Below are 21,023 nucleotides of genomic sequence, written 5' to 3' on the forward strand. Positions count from 1 at the left end.
TAACAACAAATGATTTCACAGCATGCATCTGTGTTTATGACACAATATATTTCAAATATTTACTCTGGCTCTCTTAGGGCCACCAGATTCTTATAGACATCTTCGCCCCGGAACCTAAACAGGTGAAACTGATCCAGAATTTGGCCGTATTGTGATTTAGAGGAAAATCCAGTTCTTGCACTGAATCCAACAGACATGGACAGTGGTGAAAAGAATTTATATTTCAGTGATTTAAAATTGATGACTGACACGTGATCAGAGAGATCCAGGTGGATCCTGGTTGTTTGGGAACAGGTGTTAGTGGTCCAGTGTTTTGTCTCCCTCCGATGGCTCTAGGCCAAACTACAAACTTAGCATCCATCAATTATTTTCTACGTGCAGAAACCTGCTTATCTGCAGGGGGGCAAAGGAGCAAGGAAAACCCAAACCAGCTTAAAAATTAAGTATTTGGTAGGCATGGCTCTGATGTCCACATCCCTGATGCTGAGAGGCTACATGGCTCTTACAGGAGCCAGGCACTTAATGAGTTATTTCACTATAATCTATAACATAATGCACAGCTCACTTCCACTCAAGTCTGGAATTGCCTGTTAAAATGTAACTTTCACTAGAGATACGAGCTAAGATTAATCGTAAAGAGTCTGTCGCTTTGAGTCCCCTACAAATCAAACGTGAACCTGTTTTGAACACCACTACGGTCATCCCGTGGTTTGCATAACTTCACCAGGAAGTGTCCGGTGCTGGCTAACAACAGTTCCAGGAAGTGTTTCTTCAGCAAGTGTCACTGAGCTGAGGGGCGCTCTGTCGACAGTTCACAAGTTTTCACAACAAGGCACTTTTCAGTCCTGAGACCAAGAGCACAGACATCCTGATACCGTTTACAGCGAGAGTCAGAATTCCAGTCCTTCCAGTTTAGTAAAATTGTCCATAATGATGGCGGCGGCTAAATGGCAGATCCTTCTGTAAGTGGGTCGCGACTGCCTCCATGATGCACGTAGTTTCCAGTGAAAGCACTGGCCATCATGTTTTGTCGATGCTGTCATCTACAAACCGAAAAAAATCATTCATGACTGACCTCAAACACGCCTTCGGTGTTTCAAAAGTAAAGCTGCTTACTTTCAACCAACGCTACAAGATAACTGATCGAAGGCTGCCTCGGCCGATAGTTAATCACCTCACCATCTTCCAGCACACTTTGGTATTGCAGAAACAATACTAGTTCTTCAGTTCGGAGCTATGATTTCATTATGTTGTCAGTTGCTGGCATGGCCTCTTTGTTCGAGGCGATGTAGCAGTCTGATTGGTTGGCCAGGTTGAAGGGGAGGGGCTCATGTTTGGCGTCCTTGGTGACGCGAGTCGTTCCCTGGTGGCGACAGTGACGTATCCCAGCGACCGCGGACAGGACCAATGAGCTGGTCATCAGGGCGGCCCCACTGAGGAAGAAGGTGGCCGTGTAACTTCCTGTTGTGTCCACCAACCAACCTGGAGTTAGGAAAGCGGAAAGAGCAAAATAAATATTATTCCCTCGTTTTAAACAAAAAATGTGCTGTTATGTGGTGTTTCACTACAGAGCATTGACATGTTACATTCTGTTTCAGGATTTAACAGATTTCCCTTGGAAAAAAAAGGTCACAATGACCAGAACACTGACCAACAAATGGTTTACAAGCAGTGGCGGCTGGTGCTAAAAAAATTTTTTTGGGGGGGGGGGGCGCAATTTACCTTGGCGCAGCACACCTGACAGCTGCTTTAATGTCCACACAGTCACAGAGTTATTAAGATGGACAATGTAACCTATAGATTTTATCAGGGTTCGTAGATGGTGGATGATTGACAGTCGAGACGAGGCGTGTGATGGGTGTGAACATGATTGACAGCCACGAGAATTGTCCAGTCACATTAGATCAAAGACCATTAAAACAATACCAATTCGCTGCCAGTAAAAGTGGGAGTGTCTGGGGCGCCCCATGGAAAATCTGAAGAAACCAATCAGACAGCAGCCTCAGGTCACCTGCTTGCCAAAAGCTTGAGGGCTTACATGAGGTATCGTTTGGTCGGCGCCCCTCACCCGGGAAGTATATGTACTCAGACAGAAATCAACCAAATACCATTTGAACCGATATTCAATGGCTGCTGACAGACGCTCACACACTGACAAACACTTTTACTTCATAATTATCTGCATTATACAACTAACTTATATTTAACATGTTTAAGCTGATTTTCATCTCTTGATATTTGAAGGGGGCGGTGCCCCAGCGCCCTGCACTGTTTACAAGCAATATACTGCACATGTAGTCAGCGTCAGGTACCAACAGCCTTGTCCCGGGTTGTGAACAGACTGTCGCAGAACCTTTGTCAATGATTGACCGATGAACTCATCGCACCGCCCGGCGTCACTCAGATTCAGATGTTTACATCAGAAGTTTTAGACTCCGATCCTCTGGGCTCACAGGACAGCTGGTTGTTCATAAATCCTATTTGAGAACCACACAAAAACTGTATGTGCAGTCGTGTACCCTGATCTTTTAATAGCACAGTTATGATATCCCCATTTGGAGGCTGCAAGTGGAGGCATCCTTCTCTGACGCCATTGCCCCCCCCCCCCAAATTGTGTCGGACAGCTGTTCCTTTATAGCTTATTGCTTAGTTAAGATCTCAAGGTGATTTATTTAGTTTGATTGAGTAAGAGCAGCCTATAGACTGTAATGTTTCAGTAAAATTAGATTTTCACATTAATGGTTGTGCGAATTGGTAGAGTTAGAATCTTTTGCTGGCGCTACTCGTTTGCAAAGACGGCAAATTACCTCATTTAGGCCCTTCGGCTTGCCGGTTGTGTTTTGCTTAAAACCGAAAAAATCCTTACAGGGGCGCTCGGGTGGCTCACCTGAGTCCTCACCGCAGTGGCCCGGGTTCGAATCCGGCCCGGGCCATTTGCTGCATGTCATCCCCTCTCTCTCCTGTGCCTTTCCTGTCTCTCTCTCTCTCTCTCTACTATCACAGTCCAATAAAGGCGGAAAACGCCAAGAAGAAATCTAAAAATAATCCCAAATAGGGGGTTTTGCATTATTTTTCGCAACGAGCTCATCCATGACTGTATTCGCTGAAATCGGCGTCGGGGGGAGTTCAGCAATCGCTGATTGTTGGACTGACGGTGGCTGGTAGGAACATTTTGACATATTGCTCAACTCTTGAAGATGGTGGTAAAAATTAAAGAGTGACCAGTACTGCCCATTCACAACATTACTCACCCACCAGGTCTTCCGTAGCGTTGTCCATGTGAAAAGTGACTTTGTGGTGGTGGGTGAATTACATAAACTGGTTTGAGAGGTCACAGGTAGTTACTAATCAGCTGAGGGTCATGTTGTCAGCTGCTGATATGACCAAGACCCTTCACTTCCTGTCACAGCACATGGCCACCAAACTTCACTGACGAATCAATAGCCTACATTTATTGATTCTTCACTGAAGAATCAATAAATGTAGGTTAAGGTTGTGTTTCTATGAAAACGAATGTAAATTGGGAATTTTTGCACCTCAGTGGCAGATTTTCACCCAGCTGCCACAATCTTCTTCTCCAATTAAGAGTCTTAATCACGTGTAAGAAATAATACATCACCACCATAGATATGCTGCGCTACCAAAATAATGTCCCCTCCTCGGTGACTACACAATACCCACATTAAAGTCCTCATTCAAAATAACTCGCCTACCTCCTATTGGTGGACTGATGAGGTAGGGAATGGCGTGGAGGAAATAGACCACGCCCAGTGCAGAGGAGAGGTACGGCGCTCCCACCACGTCGGAGGTCACCACCGGGATGAGTGCAACGTAGGCTCCGTCGAAGTAGCCGTAGAGGACGGCGAAGGGCACCAGTAGGGAGAAGGAATGAAGCAGGGGGGTGAAAAGGCAGCACATCCCCTCCATCGCCACGGAGGACACATAGCAGGCGGTGCGGTAGGGCTTCAGACACCTGCAGGACAGGGGGGAGGAGAGGGGAGCAAGGCAACATGGGAGATAAGGGGGGAGGGAGAAGAGTTGGGACCTCTGGTCATAAATAGATACCGCAACAGCTGCGTGTTTGCCTGACAAGTAGTTCAATATATCAGCTGAAAGTTTACAAGAGACCGTCATGGTATGTTTGTGTTTTAGCCTTTGTGACATGAGGAGGCTTATCAGCCTTGCCAACACAACACATGCACACAGACCAACACGTTTCATACAAATGGTCTTCTACTCTCAGCCACTGGGAGCTGCCCAGCACAACCAGACAGCTTCATGTGATGAGACTGAAGCTGGCGCCGTAATATGGCAACCCGCTACGAGCCGCTCTTGCCTTGTGGGTTGTTTTCGTGTTACATGTCGCTTTAGTTGCAAAAACCACGTCTTGCACAATTACCTATGATCGCCAGACTTCACTGGACATAAGATTTGACGTTCCCCACAGCTTCCTTGGCCCTGAGGAAGATCTACCTGATCGAAACGTTGCCAAATAAAACAGCTTTCGGGAGCAATTTAGTGTGCGGACCTTACTCCTTCATACTACAACCAACGGATACCACCAGGGAGTAATGGTAGCAGACAGCGCTGCCGGAGGCGAGGTAAACGAGGTGGCACCCTGGTGAGGCTACGACGGCGTCCTACTCGGCCCTCAATTCCCAGCATACCGCTTTCCAATGTCCAGTCCCTCGACAAAAAGCTGGACGAACTTCACTGCCGAATCAGCTCTCATAGGGACATGGACTGTCGTGTGTTCTGCGTCATAGAGACTTGGTTGAGCCCTAATACACATGATCCCTCCGGTTGTATATACAACCAGAGGGTTTTTCTGTGCACCACATGGACTGTTCCATGACGATTACTGGCAAGGTAAAGGGAGGTGGTGTATGCTTCTTTATTAACAATTCATGGTGCACTGACATGGACACAGTGTCTCAGTCCTGTTTGCCAGTGTTGGAACAACTAGATAACAAAAAGGTGTAGACAATTCTATCTCCTAAGGGAATTCCCCCGAGTGCTGTTAACTGCTGTCTACATGTCGCCGCAAGCTACTGCTGCAGCAGCGCTGGACAAACTGTCTAGAGCCATTAGCAGGCAGGAGAACCTGCTCCCTGAGGCCATTTCTATTGTGGCGGGGCACTTTAACAACTGTAACCTGAAATCTGTGCACCAAAATTTTACCAACATGTCACCTGCCCAACCAGAGGCAATAAGACTCTCGACCACTGTTACTCCACGAACTAGGCAGCTTACAGGGCTATCCCACGACCTCACTTTGGGAAATGGGACCACCCATCAGTGCTCTGAACAGAAACCGAAGTGTGTGCAGGGATGTTTTGGATCAACAGACCTGTCAATCTTTAAGGACTCATCCTGGAGTTCGGATAAGTGTGCTGAATCGGTCATTGGCTTTGTTGAATTTTCTGCGGATAACTGTATCCAAGTGCGGACTATTCGCTCCTAACCCAACCAGAGGCGCTGGATTAACAGCGACATTCGCCTGAGGTTGAGGAGGGAGTGTATCACTGCTTTTAAACTGGGGGACAAGGAACGCTACAAAAAAAATCCAGGTATGACTTAAGGAGAGCCATCAAAGCCGCTAAAAGACAATATAGCGTCAAACTGGAAAATAACTACAGTGGCTGTGACTCATGGCGCATGTGGAGGGGGCTGCAGGTGATTACGAACTATAAATCTAAAGCCAGTGTGCCTATCGACACCTCTGCCCCCCTCCCAGATGAGTTTGACAACTTTTATGCCCACTTTGAAGCTCACAACGTGGACCCAGTGACAGCAGTACAGTGCCCACCTGAGGAAGTCGATCTACAGGTGACAGAGGATGATGTGAGTACAACTTTTTAAAGGGTTAAGGCTCGTTAATCTGCTGGCCCAGGCGGCATCCTTCCCCGTGTCCTTGAGGCATGTTACACTCAACTATCTCAGGTTTTTACTGACATTTTTAACCTGTCCCTGGCATTATGTGCGATTCCACTGTTTTAAATAAAGCACCGTTGTGCGTGTACCTAAGAAAACACACGTCTCTTGCTTTAATGATTACCGACCTGTTGCTCTGAGCTCTGTTAATATGAAGTGCCTGGAAAGATTGGTTATATCATATATAAAAATTAACATTCCTGCAACCCTTGACCCATTACAGTTTGCCCACTGCTGCAACAGATCTGTAGATGATACTGTCTCACTTACTCTGCATACTTCATTAGTACACCTTGAAAAGAAAAATACCTATGTCAGAATGTTTTTTTACTGATCATACTTCTGCCTTTAATACAACTGTACCATCCAAACTGGTGCTGAAACTCAGAGGTCTTGGTCTGGGAAACTCTATCTGTTATTGGCTATTTGATTTCCTGACAGGCAGGCCCCAGACTGTGAGAATAGGTAGAACATACTCATTCACATTAGGATTGGCGTGCCTCAGGGCTGCTGTCTCAGACCCCTATTGTACAGTCTGTTTACACACGACTGTGTTGCCATATATTACAACAGCATCATTAAATCTGCAGATGACACCGCAGTAATTGGACTAATAAGCAAAAGCGAAGAGAGGGCCTATAGGAGGGAAGTGGGAGATTTAACCATATGGTGCCATGATAACACTACTACTACTACTACTACTACTACTTTTGGCTGCTCCCGTTAGGGGTCGCCACAGCGGATCATCCGTTTCCATTTCTTCCTGTCTTCTGTGTCTTCCTCTGTCACACCAGCCACCTGCATGTCTTCCCTCACCACATCCATAAACCTCCTCTTTGGCCTTCCTCTTCTCCTCTTCCCTGGCAGCTCCATATTCAGCATCCTTCTCCCAATATACTCAGCATCTCTCCTCCACACATGTCCAAGCCATCTCAATCTTGCCTCTCTTGCTTCGTCTCCAAACCGTCCAACCTGAGCGGTCCCTCTAATATAATCGTTCCTAATCCTGTCCTTCTTCGTTACTCCCAGTGAAAATCTTAGCATCTTCAACTCTGCCACCTCCAGCTCCGCCTCCTGTCTTTTCGTCAGTGCCACTGTCTCCAAACCATATAACATAGCTGGTCTCACAACCATCTTGTAAACTTTCCCTTTAACGCTGTGGCTGATCAACTTTATACTGCTGTAGTTGTTACAGTTCTGCACATCGCCCTTGTTCTTGAAAATCGGTACCAGTATGCTTCTTCTCCACTCCTCAGGCATCCTCTCACTTTCCAGGATTGTGTTAAACAATCTAGTTAAAAATCCCACTGCCATCTCTCCTAAACATCTCCATGCCTCCACAGGTATGTCATCAGGACCAACTGCCTTTCCACTCTTCATCCTCTTCATCGCTGCCCTCACTTCCTTCCTGCTAATCCGCTGAACTTCCTGATTCACTATCCCTACATCATCCAACCTTCTCTCTCTCATTTTCTTCATTCATCAGCCCCTCAAAGTATTCCTTCCACCTTCTTAGCACACTCTCCTCGCTTGTCAGCACATTTCCATCTCTATCCTTGATCGCCCTAACTTGCTGCACATCCTTTGCAGCTTGGTCCCTCTGTCTAGCCAATCGGTACAAGTCCTTTTCTCCTTCCTTAGTGTCTAATCTGTCATACAACTCACCATACGCCTTTTCCTTTGCCTTTGCCACCTCTCTCTTTGCTTTACGCTGCATCTCCTTGTACTCCTGTCTACTTTCTTCATCTCTCTTACTATCCCACTTCTTCTTTGTCAACCTTTTCCTCTGTATAATTTGCTGTACTTCCTCATTCCACCACCAAGTCTCCTTGTCTTCCTTCCTCTGTCCTGATGACACACCAAGTACCTTCCTAGCTGTCTCCCTCACTATTTCTGCAGTGGTTGTCCAGCCATCTGGCAACTCTTCACTACCACCCAGTGCCTGTCTTAACTCCTGCCTGAACTCCACACAACAGTCTTCCTTCTTCAACTTCCACCATTTGATCTTTGGCTGTGTCTTCACTCGCTTCCTCTTCTTGGTCTCCAAAGTCATCCTACAGACCACCATCCGATGCTGCCTAGCTACGTTCTCCCCTGTCACCACCTTGCAGTCTCCAATCCCTTTTAGATGGCGCCTTCTACATAAGATATAGTCCACCTGTGTGCACTTTCCTCCACTCTTGTATGTCACCCTGTGTTCCTCCCTCTTCTTGAAATATGTATTCACCACAGCCATTTCCATCCTTTTCGCAAAAGCGACCACCATCTGTCCTTCCACATTTCTCTTCTTGACTCCATACCTTCCCATCACCTCCTCATCACCTCTGTTCCCTTCACCAACATGTCCATTGAAGTCCGCTCCAATCACCACTCTCTCCTCCTTGGGTACCCTCTCCACCATGTCGTCCAACTCACTCCAGAATTCTTCTTTTTCATCCATCTCACACCCAACTTGCAGGGCATATGCGCTGATAACATTCAGCAATAAACCTTCAATTTCCAGCTTCATACTCATCACTGTCTGACACTCTCTTCACCTCCAGCATGCTCTTGACATACTCTTCCTTCAGAATTACCCCTACCCCATTACTCCTCCCATTCACACCATGGTAGAAGAGTTTGAACCCACCTCCGATACTCCTGGCCTTACTCCCCTTCCACCTGGTCTCTTGCACACACAGTATGCCTATCTTTCTTCTTTCCATCACGTCAGCCAGCTCTCTCCCTTTACCAGTCATAGTGCCAACATTCAAAGTTCCAACTCTCACCTCCACATGCCTACCCTTCCCCCTCTCTAGCTGCCTCTGGACATGCTTTCCCCCTCTCCTTCTCCTTCGCCCAACAGTAGCATAGTTCCCACCGACACCCTGCTGGTTAACAGTACCGGTGGCGGTCGTTGGTAACCCGGGCCTCGACCGATCCGGTATGTAAGTCTTATTTATGATCCGCATATTTGATTTGGCAAAGATTTTACGCCGGATGCCCTTCCTGACACAACCCTCCCCATTTTTCCGGGCTTGGGACCGGCACTAAGGATGCACTGGCTTGTGCATCCTCAGTGGTTGCCATGATAACAACCTCTCTCTAAATTTCAATAAGAGAAAAGAAATCATTGTTGACTTTAAAAAGATCAGAGAAAATCACATTCCTGTTTGCATCAATGGGTCATGTATTGAAATTGTGGATAGAATTCTTGGTTTACACATCACAGACACCCTCACATGGTCTCTCAACACCAACTGCATCCTCACGAAGGTACAGCACAGACTGTATTTTCTGAGCCGTGTCAAGAGTTTTGGTATGCGTACCAAAACTCTTCTTAACTTTTATGACAGTACCATGGAGAGTGTGTTGACAGACTGTATCACAGTATGGTTTGGCAACCTGACTTCTCAGGAGTGCAGACTGCTCCAAAGGACTGTAAAGACAGCAGCAAAAATCATTGGCACGGAACTACCACCACTTCATAATATTTACACCACTCGCTGCAAAAGGAAAGCCCAAAACATCATTAAGGACACCACCCATCCTGCTCATGTTCTGTTCTCGCTCCTTCCATCTAAAAACACGCTACCAGAGCATCAAATCGCACACCACCCGTCTCAGTAATGGTTTCTTTCCGCAGGCAGCCAGGTTGCTGAACAGCTGATGCACCTCACATTATTGTGTTAATGTGTACTTTTCTAAATTGTGTATATAATGTATGAATTCATGTGTACATAGTTTATGTAGGTCTTTTTTTGGGGGGGGGGGGTGTCCTTGTGTCCGTTGTCCTTCTGTCCTTTGTATTAAGGCAGGGGGAGCCAGAGCACAAAAGTTTCATTGTATTTCAATACACATGATAATAAAGTTGAACTTGGAACCAGTTACTTATTACTTCCTTTCAATGGTAATGGAATTAACTGATTACTGATGAGGGAAAGTAATTGCACTGCACATGTTTTTACTTTGAGTTCCTATCTGAAACTGATATAAATCCTGCAAGGAGGGACATGAAGGAATCAGCCCCTATTGCTCCAGCTACAAGCCCCTTCATTTCTCTCTGTTACTTCCTGAACCAACATAAAGCTTAACCTCTTTAGCAGAGGTCAGGGCATTCTGAGTCTCTCCATCAGTCGAGGGGCAGGGATCTTTCACCGTGCTTGGACATATCTCAGTCTGTCAACTTTACATACTAGGCAGGTGTTTCTGACAGGTGTTTCTGCATTGGAATGGGTATTGACAGTGAAAAAACAATATCAGCCCATCTCTGGTTCAATTATTATCTATATCAGATCAAAAAGTAGGGTGGGGGGGTGGCGGTCCATTCCCTGAGTAACACTAAAATAAATACAAATATTCCTGTACCCACCTCCTATCGGTCAACCATCCGAAGGTGATGTTGCCAACAATGTCTATCACTCCAAGGATGGACATGAGAAGAGCTGCCTGCTGGTGGCTCACCCCCACACTCAGGGCATAGGGAACCAGGTAGACAAAGGGAAGACTGCAGCCGCTGGCAAGAAACAGAAAGGACATGGCCAGGCCCACGAAGTCCGGCAGCAGCAGGAAACGATACTCCCGGCTGGACAGGAAGCGGGAACTGAAACACGGACCTCTCATTGACCAGCAGGAGGTGGAGAGGGCAGGATTGCAGGCATCGCTGCTGGGCAACAGAGCTTGAGGTGATGATGGAGGTGAGGAAGATGATGTGGACAGGGTGTCCTTGGATTCCTTGGGGAGTTTCAGCCCAAGTTCCGCGTCCGCAGTCGGTGAGTCGGTTACTGGTTTAGGAAAGAGTGAGGCAGGTTTTCAGCTGTGCGATGACAAAACTAAGTGTGTGCTGATTTTTGTTATTGATTCTGCAGTGTTTTTCTTTTTTCTCCATTTTATGCTTATGACACTGACATACGTTCACTGTTTCACAAACACACACGCAGTTTTATTCTATTCACATTTTATGTATTTATTACTTGGTGTTCTGTGTTGTAATGTACAAAATGTTGTTTTTAAATATATAAATGAATGACAAGATGAATGAGTTTCACAGAAATCCACTAAAAATAATTCCTCTGTCAGTCAGCACAGGAGAAAAGACACGTTTCATCCTTTGCATTCTTTTTTCTCCTGTGCTGACTAAAATTAAGAACAAAAGCATTATTTTTTAAGGGATTTGTGTGCGCCCATTCACATTTGTAATCAGTTGTGTTAGAGACTGCACCGAGCTAAAGACTGACCACATGGTTCGAGTGAATGAGTCCATAAACAACTGTAGGTAGACAGCGTGAAAGATTCAGCGACCCGACAGCATCTCCCCAGACACCGAAGCTCCGCCTCCCCTGTCCACGACCCTCTACTCACCAAGATGCTCCGCCCCTTCCATCTCGTCCCTAAGTGTGATTGGTCGAAGCAGGGCCCCGCAGACACAGAGGTTGCCCACAAAGCCGCTGAGGATGAGAAGCGCTCCCCTCCAGGAGTAGTGTTCGATGAGGAGCTGCACGGCCGGAGCCAGTATGAAGGTGCCAATCCCGCTGCCTGACATGGCGATGCCGTACGCTAACGCCTTCCGCTCGCTGAAATAGCAACCCACCATGGCTATGGCCGGCGTGTAGCACAGAGCAAAACCCAGACCTGAGCAAAGAGAGCGGGGGAATTATTCTCACAGTTGAATAAAGTGCCAACAAACCACATCAAGTGCAGGGTTCAATAGCGATGGTATTTTCTAACCTGAGCCTTATTTTCCTGTTGTTTAGAGTTAATCCCAGTGATGGATAGCACAGTCCTTTAAATCCCAGAAAGCTGAATCGGTTCATCTGGACCCAACGTTTTGCGCGTTTGTTTGTTTTGTTCAAAACGTTGTGTCCTGATGAACTGAATCACCTTTCTGGTATTTCCTTACCTGGACTATCAAGCATGCATCAAGAAAGTCCTTTAAATCAGTATTTCTCAACTGCTGGGTCGCCACCCAAAAGTGGGCCGTGGACTCGTTCTGAATGGGTCGCGGAGTGTGTGGTAAAAAAAAACCCAAAAAAAACTTCTATTCTAACACTAGAAAAGCCAACACTTTAATTCAAACATCAACGCCCAGACAAACATGAATATGTGCCTACCAACAGGGGGCACTACGGCAGCAAATTTTGCAGTCAAAATAATATCTACTACCTACTTTTATGTATTTATTTATTTATATGCCCCCCCTTTTTCTGCCCAATTGTACTTGGCCAATCACCCCACTCTTCCGAGCCGTCCCGCTCGCTGCTCCACCCCCTCTGCCGATCCGGGGAGGGCTGCAGACTACCACATGCCTCCTCCCATACATGTGGAGTCGCCAGCCGCTTCTTTTCACCTGACAGTGAGGAGTTTCGCCAGGGGGGGGACGTAGCACATGGGAGGATCACGCTATTCCCCCAGTTACCCCTCCCCCCGCCCGAACAGGCTCCCTGACCGACCAGAGGAGGCGCTAGTGCAGCGAGCAGGACACATACCCACATCCGGCTTCCCACCCGCAGACACGGCCAATAGCGTCTGTAGGGACGCCCGACCAAGCCGGAGGTAAACACGGGGATTCGAACTGGTGATCCCCCTGTTGGTAGGCAACGGAATAGACAACCACGCCACCCGGACGCCCCTCTACTACCTACTTTTAATGCAAAAGTATTAAACACCATGCTTTTAAGCTATGATCTGTAAACCCTGTTGTTGTTTTCAAATACAATAAACACAACTAAATCCGGTTCAACACTTGTGTTGTGGAAAACGGGTTCATACGATGATTTATCAGCCTACAGGCGCTCGAACCTTTCCACTCTGTAGTCGACATGGAGAAATGTCGTCATTTTATTGAAGCGGATCCTTGCCATTGTTTCTCTGAAAAAAAAACCTCTGACCAGAAGCTCTCGATATCCAGGTTTCTGCCGCCATATAGTCCACGAGCATACAGCTCCCATTCCAACGAGAGCTTTAGTTCATTCACAGACGGCCACAGACGCTGTGCGCCTCGGCCACAGTACAGTCCCTGACGTGTGTCAGCACGCCCTTGTCAAACAAACAAAACGCTGCCGAGCTTACTGGATATTTTTGTTCTGGCATGATCAGGTGGAGCTGTCTCTTAGGACAGTATGTGAACGCAGCCTACCTGGTCCCGCACTGACTGTCTGTTCAACCCAATTCATGCCATCTCGTGCCGTCTCACGCCTCACCTTGCACCGCTGAGCCATCAGAACCTAGTAGCCGAGCGAGGACTTCCTGTGGATCTAGTGGTTTTGTTGTAGCCACGACGAAGTGCAATGCAACAAATTGTTCACGCCCAAGCTTAACCCCTTCAATCTTCATCATCCCGCTATTATTCTAAGGGCACAGAAATTATAATTATAATTCCTCAGTCTAACCTACAGTTAGACTGAGGAAGGCCATTCAGCTTTTCAATAGTGCGCTTGAAGTAGGACCGCAGACGTGTTCACACGTGGGTACCGGCGCACATTCACCTAATGTCTGGCTGAAGTGGTCGTCAACAGTCAAGTCCATCTATCCTAATTTTAAGAACACATGCATTGAAATCACAAATATTTTGGAAGAGTCATGGACGATTGAATCTCTTGCATTTTTAGTTTTGGAGAAACATATTTTCCCCGCCTTTTCTCCCTAATTGTACTTGGCCAATTACCCCGCTCTTCTGAGCCGTCCCGGTCACTGCTCCACCCCCTCTGCCGATCCGGGAGGGCTGCAGACTACCACGTCTCCTCCGACACATGTGGTACATACACAATTAGGCCTCTAATATATAAGAGGAAATGGTTTCAGATCTGATTAAACCACTTTGTGATTATTCAAGTCTGGTTATTGAGGATTCTTGGGAATTGGTCTCATTAGTTTTAGCCGTCCTGTACGTTCTGGCTTGTTTAAGTTTTTCCATTTGTGTAACATAAGACGTGCTCCTGTTATGAAGCCTGCCAGCATGAGTGCTAACACTCCGTTACGCGGCATTACCATATGGCATGCAAAAATGTACTATGTGCCTGCTTGTATTTCCAGTATTTATTGTGCTTCGTCAGACCCTTTTGTATAGTTTGAGTGGAATCATATAGTGTCCTATGTGCCATTTTGTGATAAATCTACTTCTCGCATCCCTTGTGACCCGGCCAGTGCAAAAAAATAACGTTAAGACAAGCAGGGTATTATGGTCTCAGAGCCCCCACCTCTATCCACCCCCTGTGGCTGGCTGTATTACCTCACCGGTGAAAAACCATTCGGCCAATTTGGAAAATGACATTCACGCATGCACGATGGCTGAACAGGCGGTAATAAATGTGCGTGACCATTGTGCTGTTTGTGCCATGGTGGTGTTACCTCAGCATCCTTACTGCCCAAATCTCTTTGCCATATTAATCTAAGATTCTTGCATTTCCCACCCACCCCCCCTTTTCTCCCCAGTTGTATCCGGCTATTTACCCCACTCTTCCGAGCCGTCCCAGTCGCTGCTCCACCCCCTCTGCCGATCCGGGGAGGGCTGCAGACCACCACAAGCCTCCTCCGATACATGTGGAGTCGCCAGCCGCTTCTTTCCACCTGATAGTGAGGAGTTTCGCCAGGGGGACGTAGCACATGGGTGGATCATGCTATTCCCCCCCGAACAAGCGCCCAGCCCGACCAGAGGAGGTGCTAGTGCAGCGACCAGGACGCATACCCAGATCCGGCCTCCCACCTGCAGATACGGCCTATTGTGTCTGTAGGGACATCCACCCAAGTTGGAGGTAACAGGGGATTCGAACCAATGATCCCCGTGTTAGTAGGCAACGGAACCGACCGCTACACTACCCGGATGCCCCAGTCGATTGATATCTATACAATTACATGGTTGATATTGTGTTTAAGGCTAACTAAACTCCTCTCATTACCATGCTGAGCTTGTTAGCAACAAAAAAACTAGTTTTGTTAGTGGACATTATTTGGTGAGCGCCATTACACAACAGCAGTCAGCTGATGCTAGCTGCTCAATGCTGAATCAATTTAAAAGATTCTGCTACCCATCGCTTGGTTTGACTCTGAAAGACAGTGAAATAGGGCTTTGGTTAAAAATACCAGGGTCTTCCTTTAAGGTTTCTTTTCCCTGTGCAGCTCAGTGGGAAGAACAAGGCGCTATGGGTGTTGTGACACCTTCTGGATGCAAGGTGCTTCTGAATCACACGGAAATGACAGGTGTCTGAGGAGAAGCTGGACTTTACCCGTGAGGACCCCTAGGCTGAGGTAGAGGAATTCCAGGCTGGGAGCAAAGGAGCTGAGCAGGAGGCCACAGGAGGAGAGGAGGCCGCCGATGATCACCGCCACACGGCATGACCACTGATTCCCTATCAGACTACCAACCGGAGCTACACACACAGACACACAAAGAGAAGAACTTATTAACATCAATTTCATTCTAGATGATTGGGAATAAAGACTGCTTGCAGAGCAGTGGCAGTTTTGTTGACAAAATGAAGGCAAAAATATTCAATCAACTTGTTTCCCCCACAACAAAAAAGAAACAATGGGGGGACGAAAACTCCGATTTGCAAGTAGGAATCATCCATCAGTGTATGATGTGTGTGGATTGTAAAGCACTTTGAGTGGCTGTTGCAGCTAGAAAAGCGCTACAAAACAATGTAACTTGACTGATTCATTAATTGATCCATAAAGTACGTGTTGATAAAACTATCTCACTATCACATAGTGGGTGGTCTTGGGCTAACACTGTCTCAGTCTTCATGGATGAATGAATGAAATTAACCCGCGAGCTTACTACACTGACTAAACACAAGTTCCTTTATTTATTTCTAACCAGGTTTGTCTGAATGCAGAGGTAGGAAGCAAAAGTGTACATTTTTATTTTCTTTTTTTGGATTTTCTCCCCAATTGTGTTTTGGCCAATCCCTTGTTTGCAGTCACGTGAGTCTGGTGACGCGCGAGATTCAGATGGAGGGCAGGAAGTGAAAAGCAGAATGGCTGCAAGGTGGAGCTAGTTTAGACGATATTATGAGAGAAAGGTATCAACAGAGAGTAAGATGCTGTGGCGGGCTCGGGGGGCGACCACAGGAGCCGCCGCAGCCGGGACGCGAACCCGTATCTCCCGCACCGCGGGCGACATCGCTAACCGCTCGACTAAGGGGGTCCCACCCCCACCCGTTAGCGAAGGGCTTACGTGTCTACTTATCCCAGACCGGTCGCCTCCTCTTTACGTGTGTATGGACACGCTTCTGCAAGTCACTTATATGCGTTCATTGACACGTATCTCACAGATGCCGCTAGGGGCGCCCTGTAGCCTACTAGGTCATGACGCAATAGAATGTCCAAAATATTGAACAAAGATGGCGGAGCGAATGTTCCTGACTGCTGTCTTTGCCAATTTCTCCCAGAAAGTACAGCTGTTTAACCTCTTCAGTGACGTCTCTCACCGCTTTAGAGTGACATACACGCTCCCAATGTCCCTTTTTATGACACTTGTTGCACTTCCTGTTCATTGCAGGACACTTCCGCTCATCGGTGTGCTGCGTCTTGCCGCACCTCCCGCATTCGTCTGTGTTGGTTGCAGGACCGCTGCCGCCATGACGCTGTCCGCGCTTTTTCTTGCGCCCCCAGTGGCCAGAAGACGGGATTGCGGCCCCAGTGGCAACTAATACGTGTCCATATACAGGTATTTCGGTCTCGCAAAAACGTGTCCTCTGACACGTACGTATTGTGACGTAGTGTAGCAGACTTATCCATGCACGTTACACTACCCCCCCCCTTCGCGAAGCGCATATTTCGAAAGTTTGTGATAGTGCTTCCTATGTAGAAAATCACTTCCTGCCCTCCATCTGTAGTTCGTGACGTCACATGCAAACAACTTACTACCCCACTCTCCCCGAGCTGTCCCGCCCCCTCTGCCGATCCGGGGAGGGCTGCAGACTACCACATGCCTCCCTCGATACACGTGGAGTCACCAGCCGCTTCTTTTCACCTGGCAGTGAGGAGTTTCGCCAGGGTAGTGCGTTGGAGGATCACGCTATTCTCCCCAGTTCCCCCTCCCCCCTGAACAGGCGCCCCCACCGACCAGAGGAGGCGCTAGTGCAGCGACCAGGACACATACCCACATCCGGCTTCCCACCCGCAGACACAGCTAATTGTGTCTGTAGGGACGCCATTTTTATTTAGTTTGAATACACAAGGTTATGGACAAATATTTTGAAATGAACACTGTTGCTAGTTTAAGGGCATTTTGGGTAATAGGAATTACTTAACGTCTTAACTCAACTAAACGGTGTTGTTTTGTTGATGGAGCCAGCTGTGGTTTTGGAAATACCAGTATGTCAAGTAGATAATGTGAGATTTATTTTGTGGGAGGAGAAGTCAAGAGATTTCACATATCTCGAGTGCAAATCCACTTGAGCTCACACTGAACCAGTTTCAACAGGACAGACTGAAGAAACCTGCAAGTCAACAAGTTACGGTGACGTCTCCCCGGTGTGAACCTTACCTGCTGACTGCACATGAAGGATAATGAGCATTAATGAGACAGATTTACAACTTCACTGTCAGACAGACAGAACAAGCATGAGGAGGATAAAGGAAGGACTGTTTGCAAAACTCCTACAACAGCCAGAGGTCAGAGGTCAGCACTCGCTACAGAAAAGCACCCCTGCATCTCATAGGGATATTGTTTTGTTTGCCGTGGGGCACTTCAGCAGGTTGGGTGTTTGCCATCAGAATGTGCAGGTTGTTCACCACACAGGTTTTATCCAAGTTAGATACAGCAAATAACACAAAAAGGAGAAGAGACTAAGTGGCAACAAGAGGCCAAGATCCTACAGGAGTGGGTTACTACCATTATTATTGCCTCTAGCACTGAAAATAATACTATACAAGCTACACCTGCTAAAACTACTACCCTTGCTGCTACTAATAATAATATGACCATTTCCTGGGGTTGATTTATAAAAATATTACAATGCATTAAGTGGGGACAACCATCGGTACCGGGAAGGAGGGGTGTGCCAAAAACTTGTGTAACAACCACTGATGACTAGACTCGCTAGCCCTTGGCTAACGGGTCAGATCCTTTAGCTGACTGGTTAGCGCAGTCGCCCATGGTCTGGGCTACCTGGGTTCGATTCCCGGCTGCGATGGATTGATGGCTGCCCCCTGAATTCACTACATTGGTGTCAGAAGTGGGATGGAGAGACTGTGAGACCATCGGGAAGCGTGTGCACCCAGAGGCGTGAGGGAGCTGATATGCTGAAGCGTGGGGATGTGCTTCCAGAAGGGGGGGGGGTAGCGCAACGACCACGGATGCTTCGACTCGCTAGCCCTTGGCTAACGGGTCGGACCCTTTAGTTGATTGGTTAGCGCAGTCGCCCGTGGTGTGGGCTATCCGGGTTCAATTCCCAGCTGCGGCGGTGGTTCTCGGCCGCAGCAGCGGTTCCTGGCTGCCCCCTGAATTCACTGCACTTGCATAGCACAATTACCTTCTAAACGCTAAAAAATCATGAGCTTATTTTAACAGCAGGTGTACCCACAACTTATTTGAAAAGTCAAGAAATCAGCTTGTTTCTGATCGGTTCTTGTTGAGTTTGGAGACGGGACTCTTTTCCATGTTAAAATACAGAATAAGGTTTCTTTTTGTAATTCTAAATGCATTTCCTCGAAGAGGCAGTGATCTGAAGAACAACACGTTTGAATAAATTGTATTTTCCTTTGCTTTGTTGTTTTCGACATTTTATTCATAATCTTTTAGGTTGCTATGTTAGGGTACTAACAGTGTGCTAATTGTAACATTTACCAGCAAATCTTCAGCATCCGTATCTTTTAAGGTGTTGGTACGCACATTTTTAAGTTTCAAGACAGAAAACTGGGCGGCACGGTGGCACAGTGGTTAGTGTGGTCACCTCACAGCTAAGAAGGTGCTGGGTTTGAGCCCCGGGGTAGTCCAACCGTGGGGGTCGTCCTAGGTCGTCCGCTATGTGGACTTTGCATGTTCTTCCTGTGTCTGCATGAGTTTCCTCCGGGTGCTCCAGTTTTCTTCCACAGTCCAAAGACATGCAGATCAGATGAATCGGCCATACTAAATTGTTTCTAGGTGTGAGTGTGTGTGTGGGCCCTGTGATGGCCTGGCGGCCTGTCCAGGGTGTCTGCCCATCTGCCTGCCGCCCAGTAACTGCTAGGATAGGCTCCAGCATCCCTGGGACCCTGACAGCAGGATAAGCAGTTTGGATAATGGATGGAAGACAGAAAACCTGGAAGAAACCCTAAATGCTGCAAAAGGTTTCTAAATTGGAAAATCTGACATACTGATAAAGAGAGTTTGCAACTAAAAGTGATGAAAACTTTTCTCATTTTCGACAGTTAAAACACTGATATGCAGGTATTTCATTGTTCATCAAAAACATTTAAGATATAGTCTCGGTGCTGTGCACACATCCTGAAACCCGCAAATGGAAAACCAAGAAAGAAATGCAGAAAGAAAGCAAACTGTCAGATTGTGTGTGTTAACAAACTCCATCCCGGTTATTAAACTTCTTTTTTCTTCTTTCAGCTTATTCCCTGTTCCTCAGGGGGTCACCACAGTGGATTTTACAGTTTCCATCGGTACCCTGTGAGGGCACAGCACCAATGGCAGCCGATGTTAACCCGGGCCTTGACCAATCCGGTATGGTCTTGTCAATCCGCATACTGATTTGGCAAAATTTTATGTTAGATGCCCTTCCTGACACAACCACTAACCCTATGGACGGGGCACAAGTAGAGCGCTGGATGCCCTCCCAGTATTCATGGACTTGTGCCCATGCCTGTCACCCGTATCATACTTTTTTTTTCCTGTTGAATAAATGCCAATATTTTTTCTGCAGCTCACTTTGTTTGGACATGTTAGCATTGGCAAAGGCTTCCCCCCTCAAATCCACCCATGAATACTACAGCTGCTAGTGTTCCAGCTATTACTACCACTATTTCTACTACCACTGGCTTTAATACGCAATTTAATTTAATACCCAATTACCCCTCGGGGATGAATAAAGTATTCTGTTTGTGAATACTGTGACTGTCACTAGTACTACTCCAACTGCTGCTAATACTAGTTTTACTACTGTTGGTACTACTATTTCTACAAAATATCACTACAACTAACTGCAGAGTCTTACCACAAAGCATGGTGGTGCAGTCCACCAGGCTGTGGATCCAGGCTGTGCTGGAGTAATCTCCTCCAAAATGACCCTGGAACTCCACAAAGAAGATGGAGATACACCTGAAGGGACAGAAAGAGCGAGAGAGAGAGAGACAGAGAGAGAGAGAGAAATAAGTCGTCCGATATTAGTATTACAAGCCTGGCATGGATACTTTTTTTAAAATCCATCTTCAAGTAACCTATGAGATGAGAGGTGGGGAGAAAAGGAGCAGGAGGAGGAGGAGAGGAGGAAAAGAGGCCGGGAAGTAGAAGAAAGGATCGTAGCACCTGGTGTTGCCTTTGTCAACAAAGACAAAAAATGTCAATGGGTAAAATATGCACAGCTTTCCAAGCTTTTGCTCCAAATTCACCTTCATCAGTTTTTTGTTTTATCAACATTGACCAACATTCTTGATAAACCTGCTTAGGATAATGCATCTCATCTCATCTCATCATCAGCCACTTCTCCGGGGTCGGGTCGCGGTGACAGCAAGCTAAGTAGGGCACTTAAGACTTCCCTCTCCCCAGCAACACCCTCCAGCTCCTCCTGGGGGATCCCAAGGCATTCCCAGGCCAGATTGCACATGTAGTCCCCTCCAGCAAGTTCTGGGACTACCCCGGGGTCTCCTCCCAGTTGGACATGCCCAGAAAACCTCCAAAGGAAGGCGTCAAGGAGGCATCCTAATCAGATGCCCGAACCACCTCAACTGGCTCCTTTAGAGTAGAGCAGCAGCTCTAGTCCAAGCTCCCTCCGGATGTCCGAGCTCCTCACCCTATCTCTAAAGCTGAGCCCAGACACCCTACAAATTAAACTAATTTCAGCCGCTTCTATCCACAATCTCACCCTGTCGGTCACTAACCAAAGCTCATGACCATATAGGTGAGGGTTGGAACGAAGATTGACTGATTGGTAAACTGAGAGCTTTGCCTTCTGGCTCAG

The 21,023-nt window shown here is 47.1% G+C and overlaps 1 protein-coding gene across 1 annotated transcript in view; it reads right to left on the reverse strand.

The window, feature by feature from the left end:
- Window positions 1-1,234: 1,234 nt before the first annotated feature.
- The window catches only part of LOC130127895 (monocarboxylate transporter 12-B-like), a 38,948-nt gene continuing 19,159 nt past the window's right edge, over window positions 1,235-21,023 (reverse strand). Inside the window, 6 exon segments of the mRNA XM_056297610.1 lie at window positions 1,235-1,482; window positions 3,714-3,973; window positions 10,286-10,576; window positions 11,220-11,544; window positions 15,135-15,278; window positions 20,061-20,164. Of these exon segments, the coding sequence (XP_056153585.1) occupies window positions 1,235-1,482; window positions 3,714-3,973; window positions 10,286-10,576; window positions 11,220-11,544; window positions 15,135-15,278; window positions 20,061-20,164 (1,372 nt within the window).

This window comes from Lampris incognitus, chromosome 17, assembly GCF_029633865.1.
Source record: "Lampris incognitus isolate fLamInc1 chromosome 17, fLamInc1.hap2, whole genome shotgun sequence".
Classification (NCBI taxonomy): Eukaryota; Metazoa; Chordata; class Actinopteri; order Lampriformes; family Lampridae; genus Lampris; species Lampris incognitus.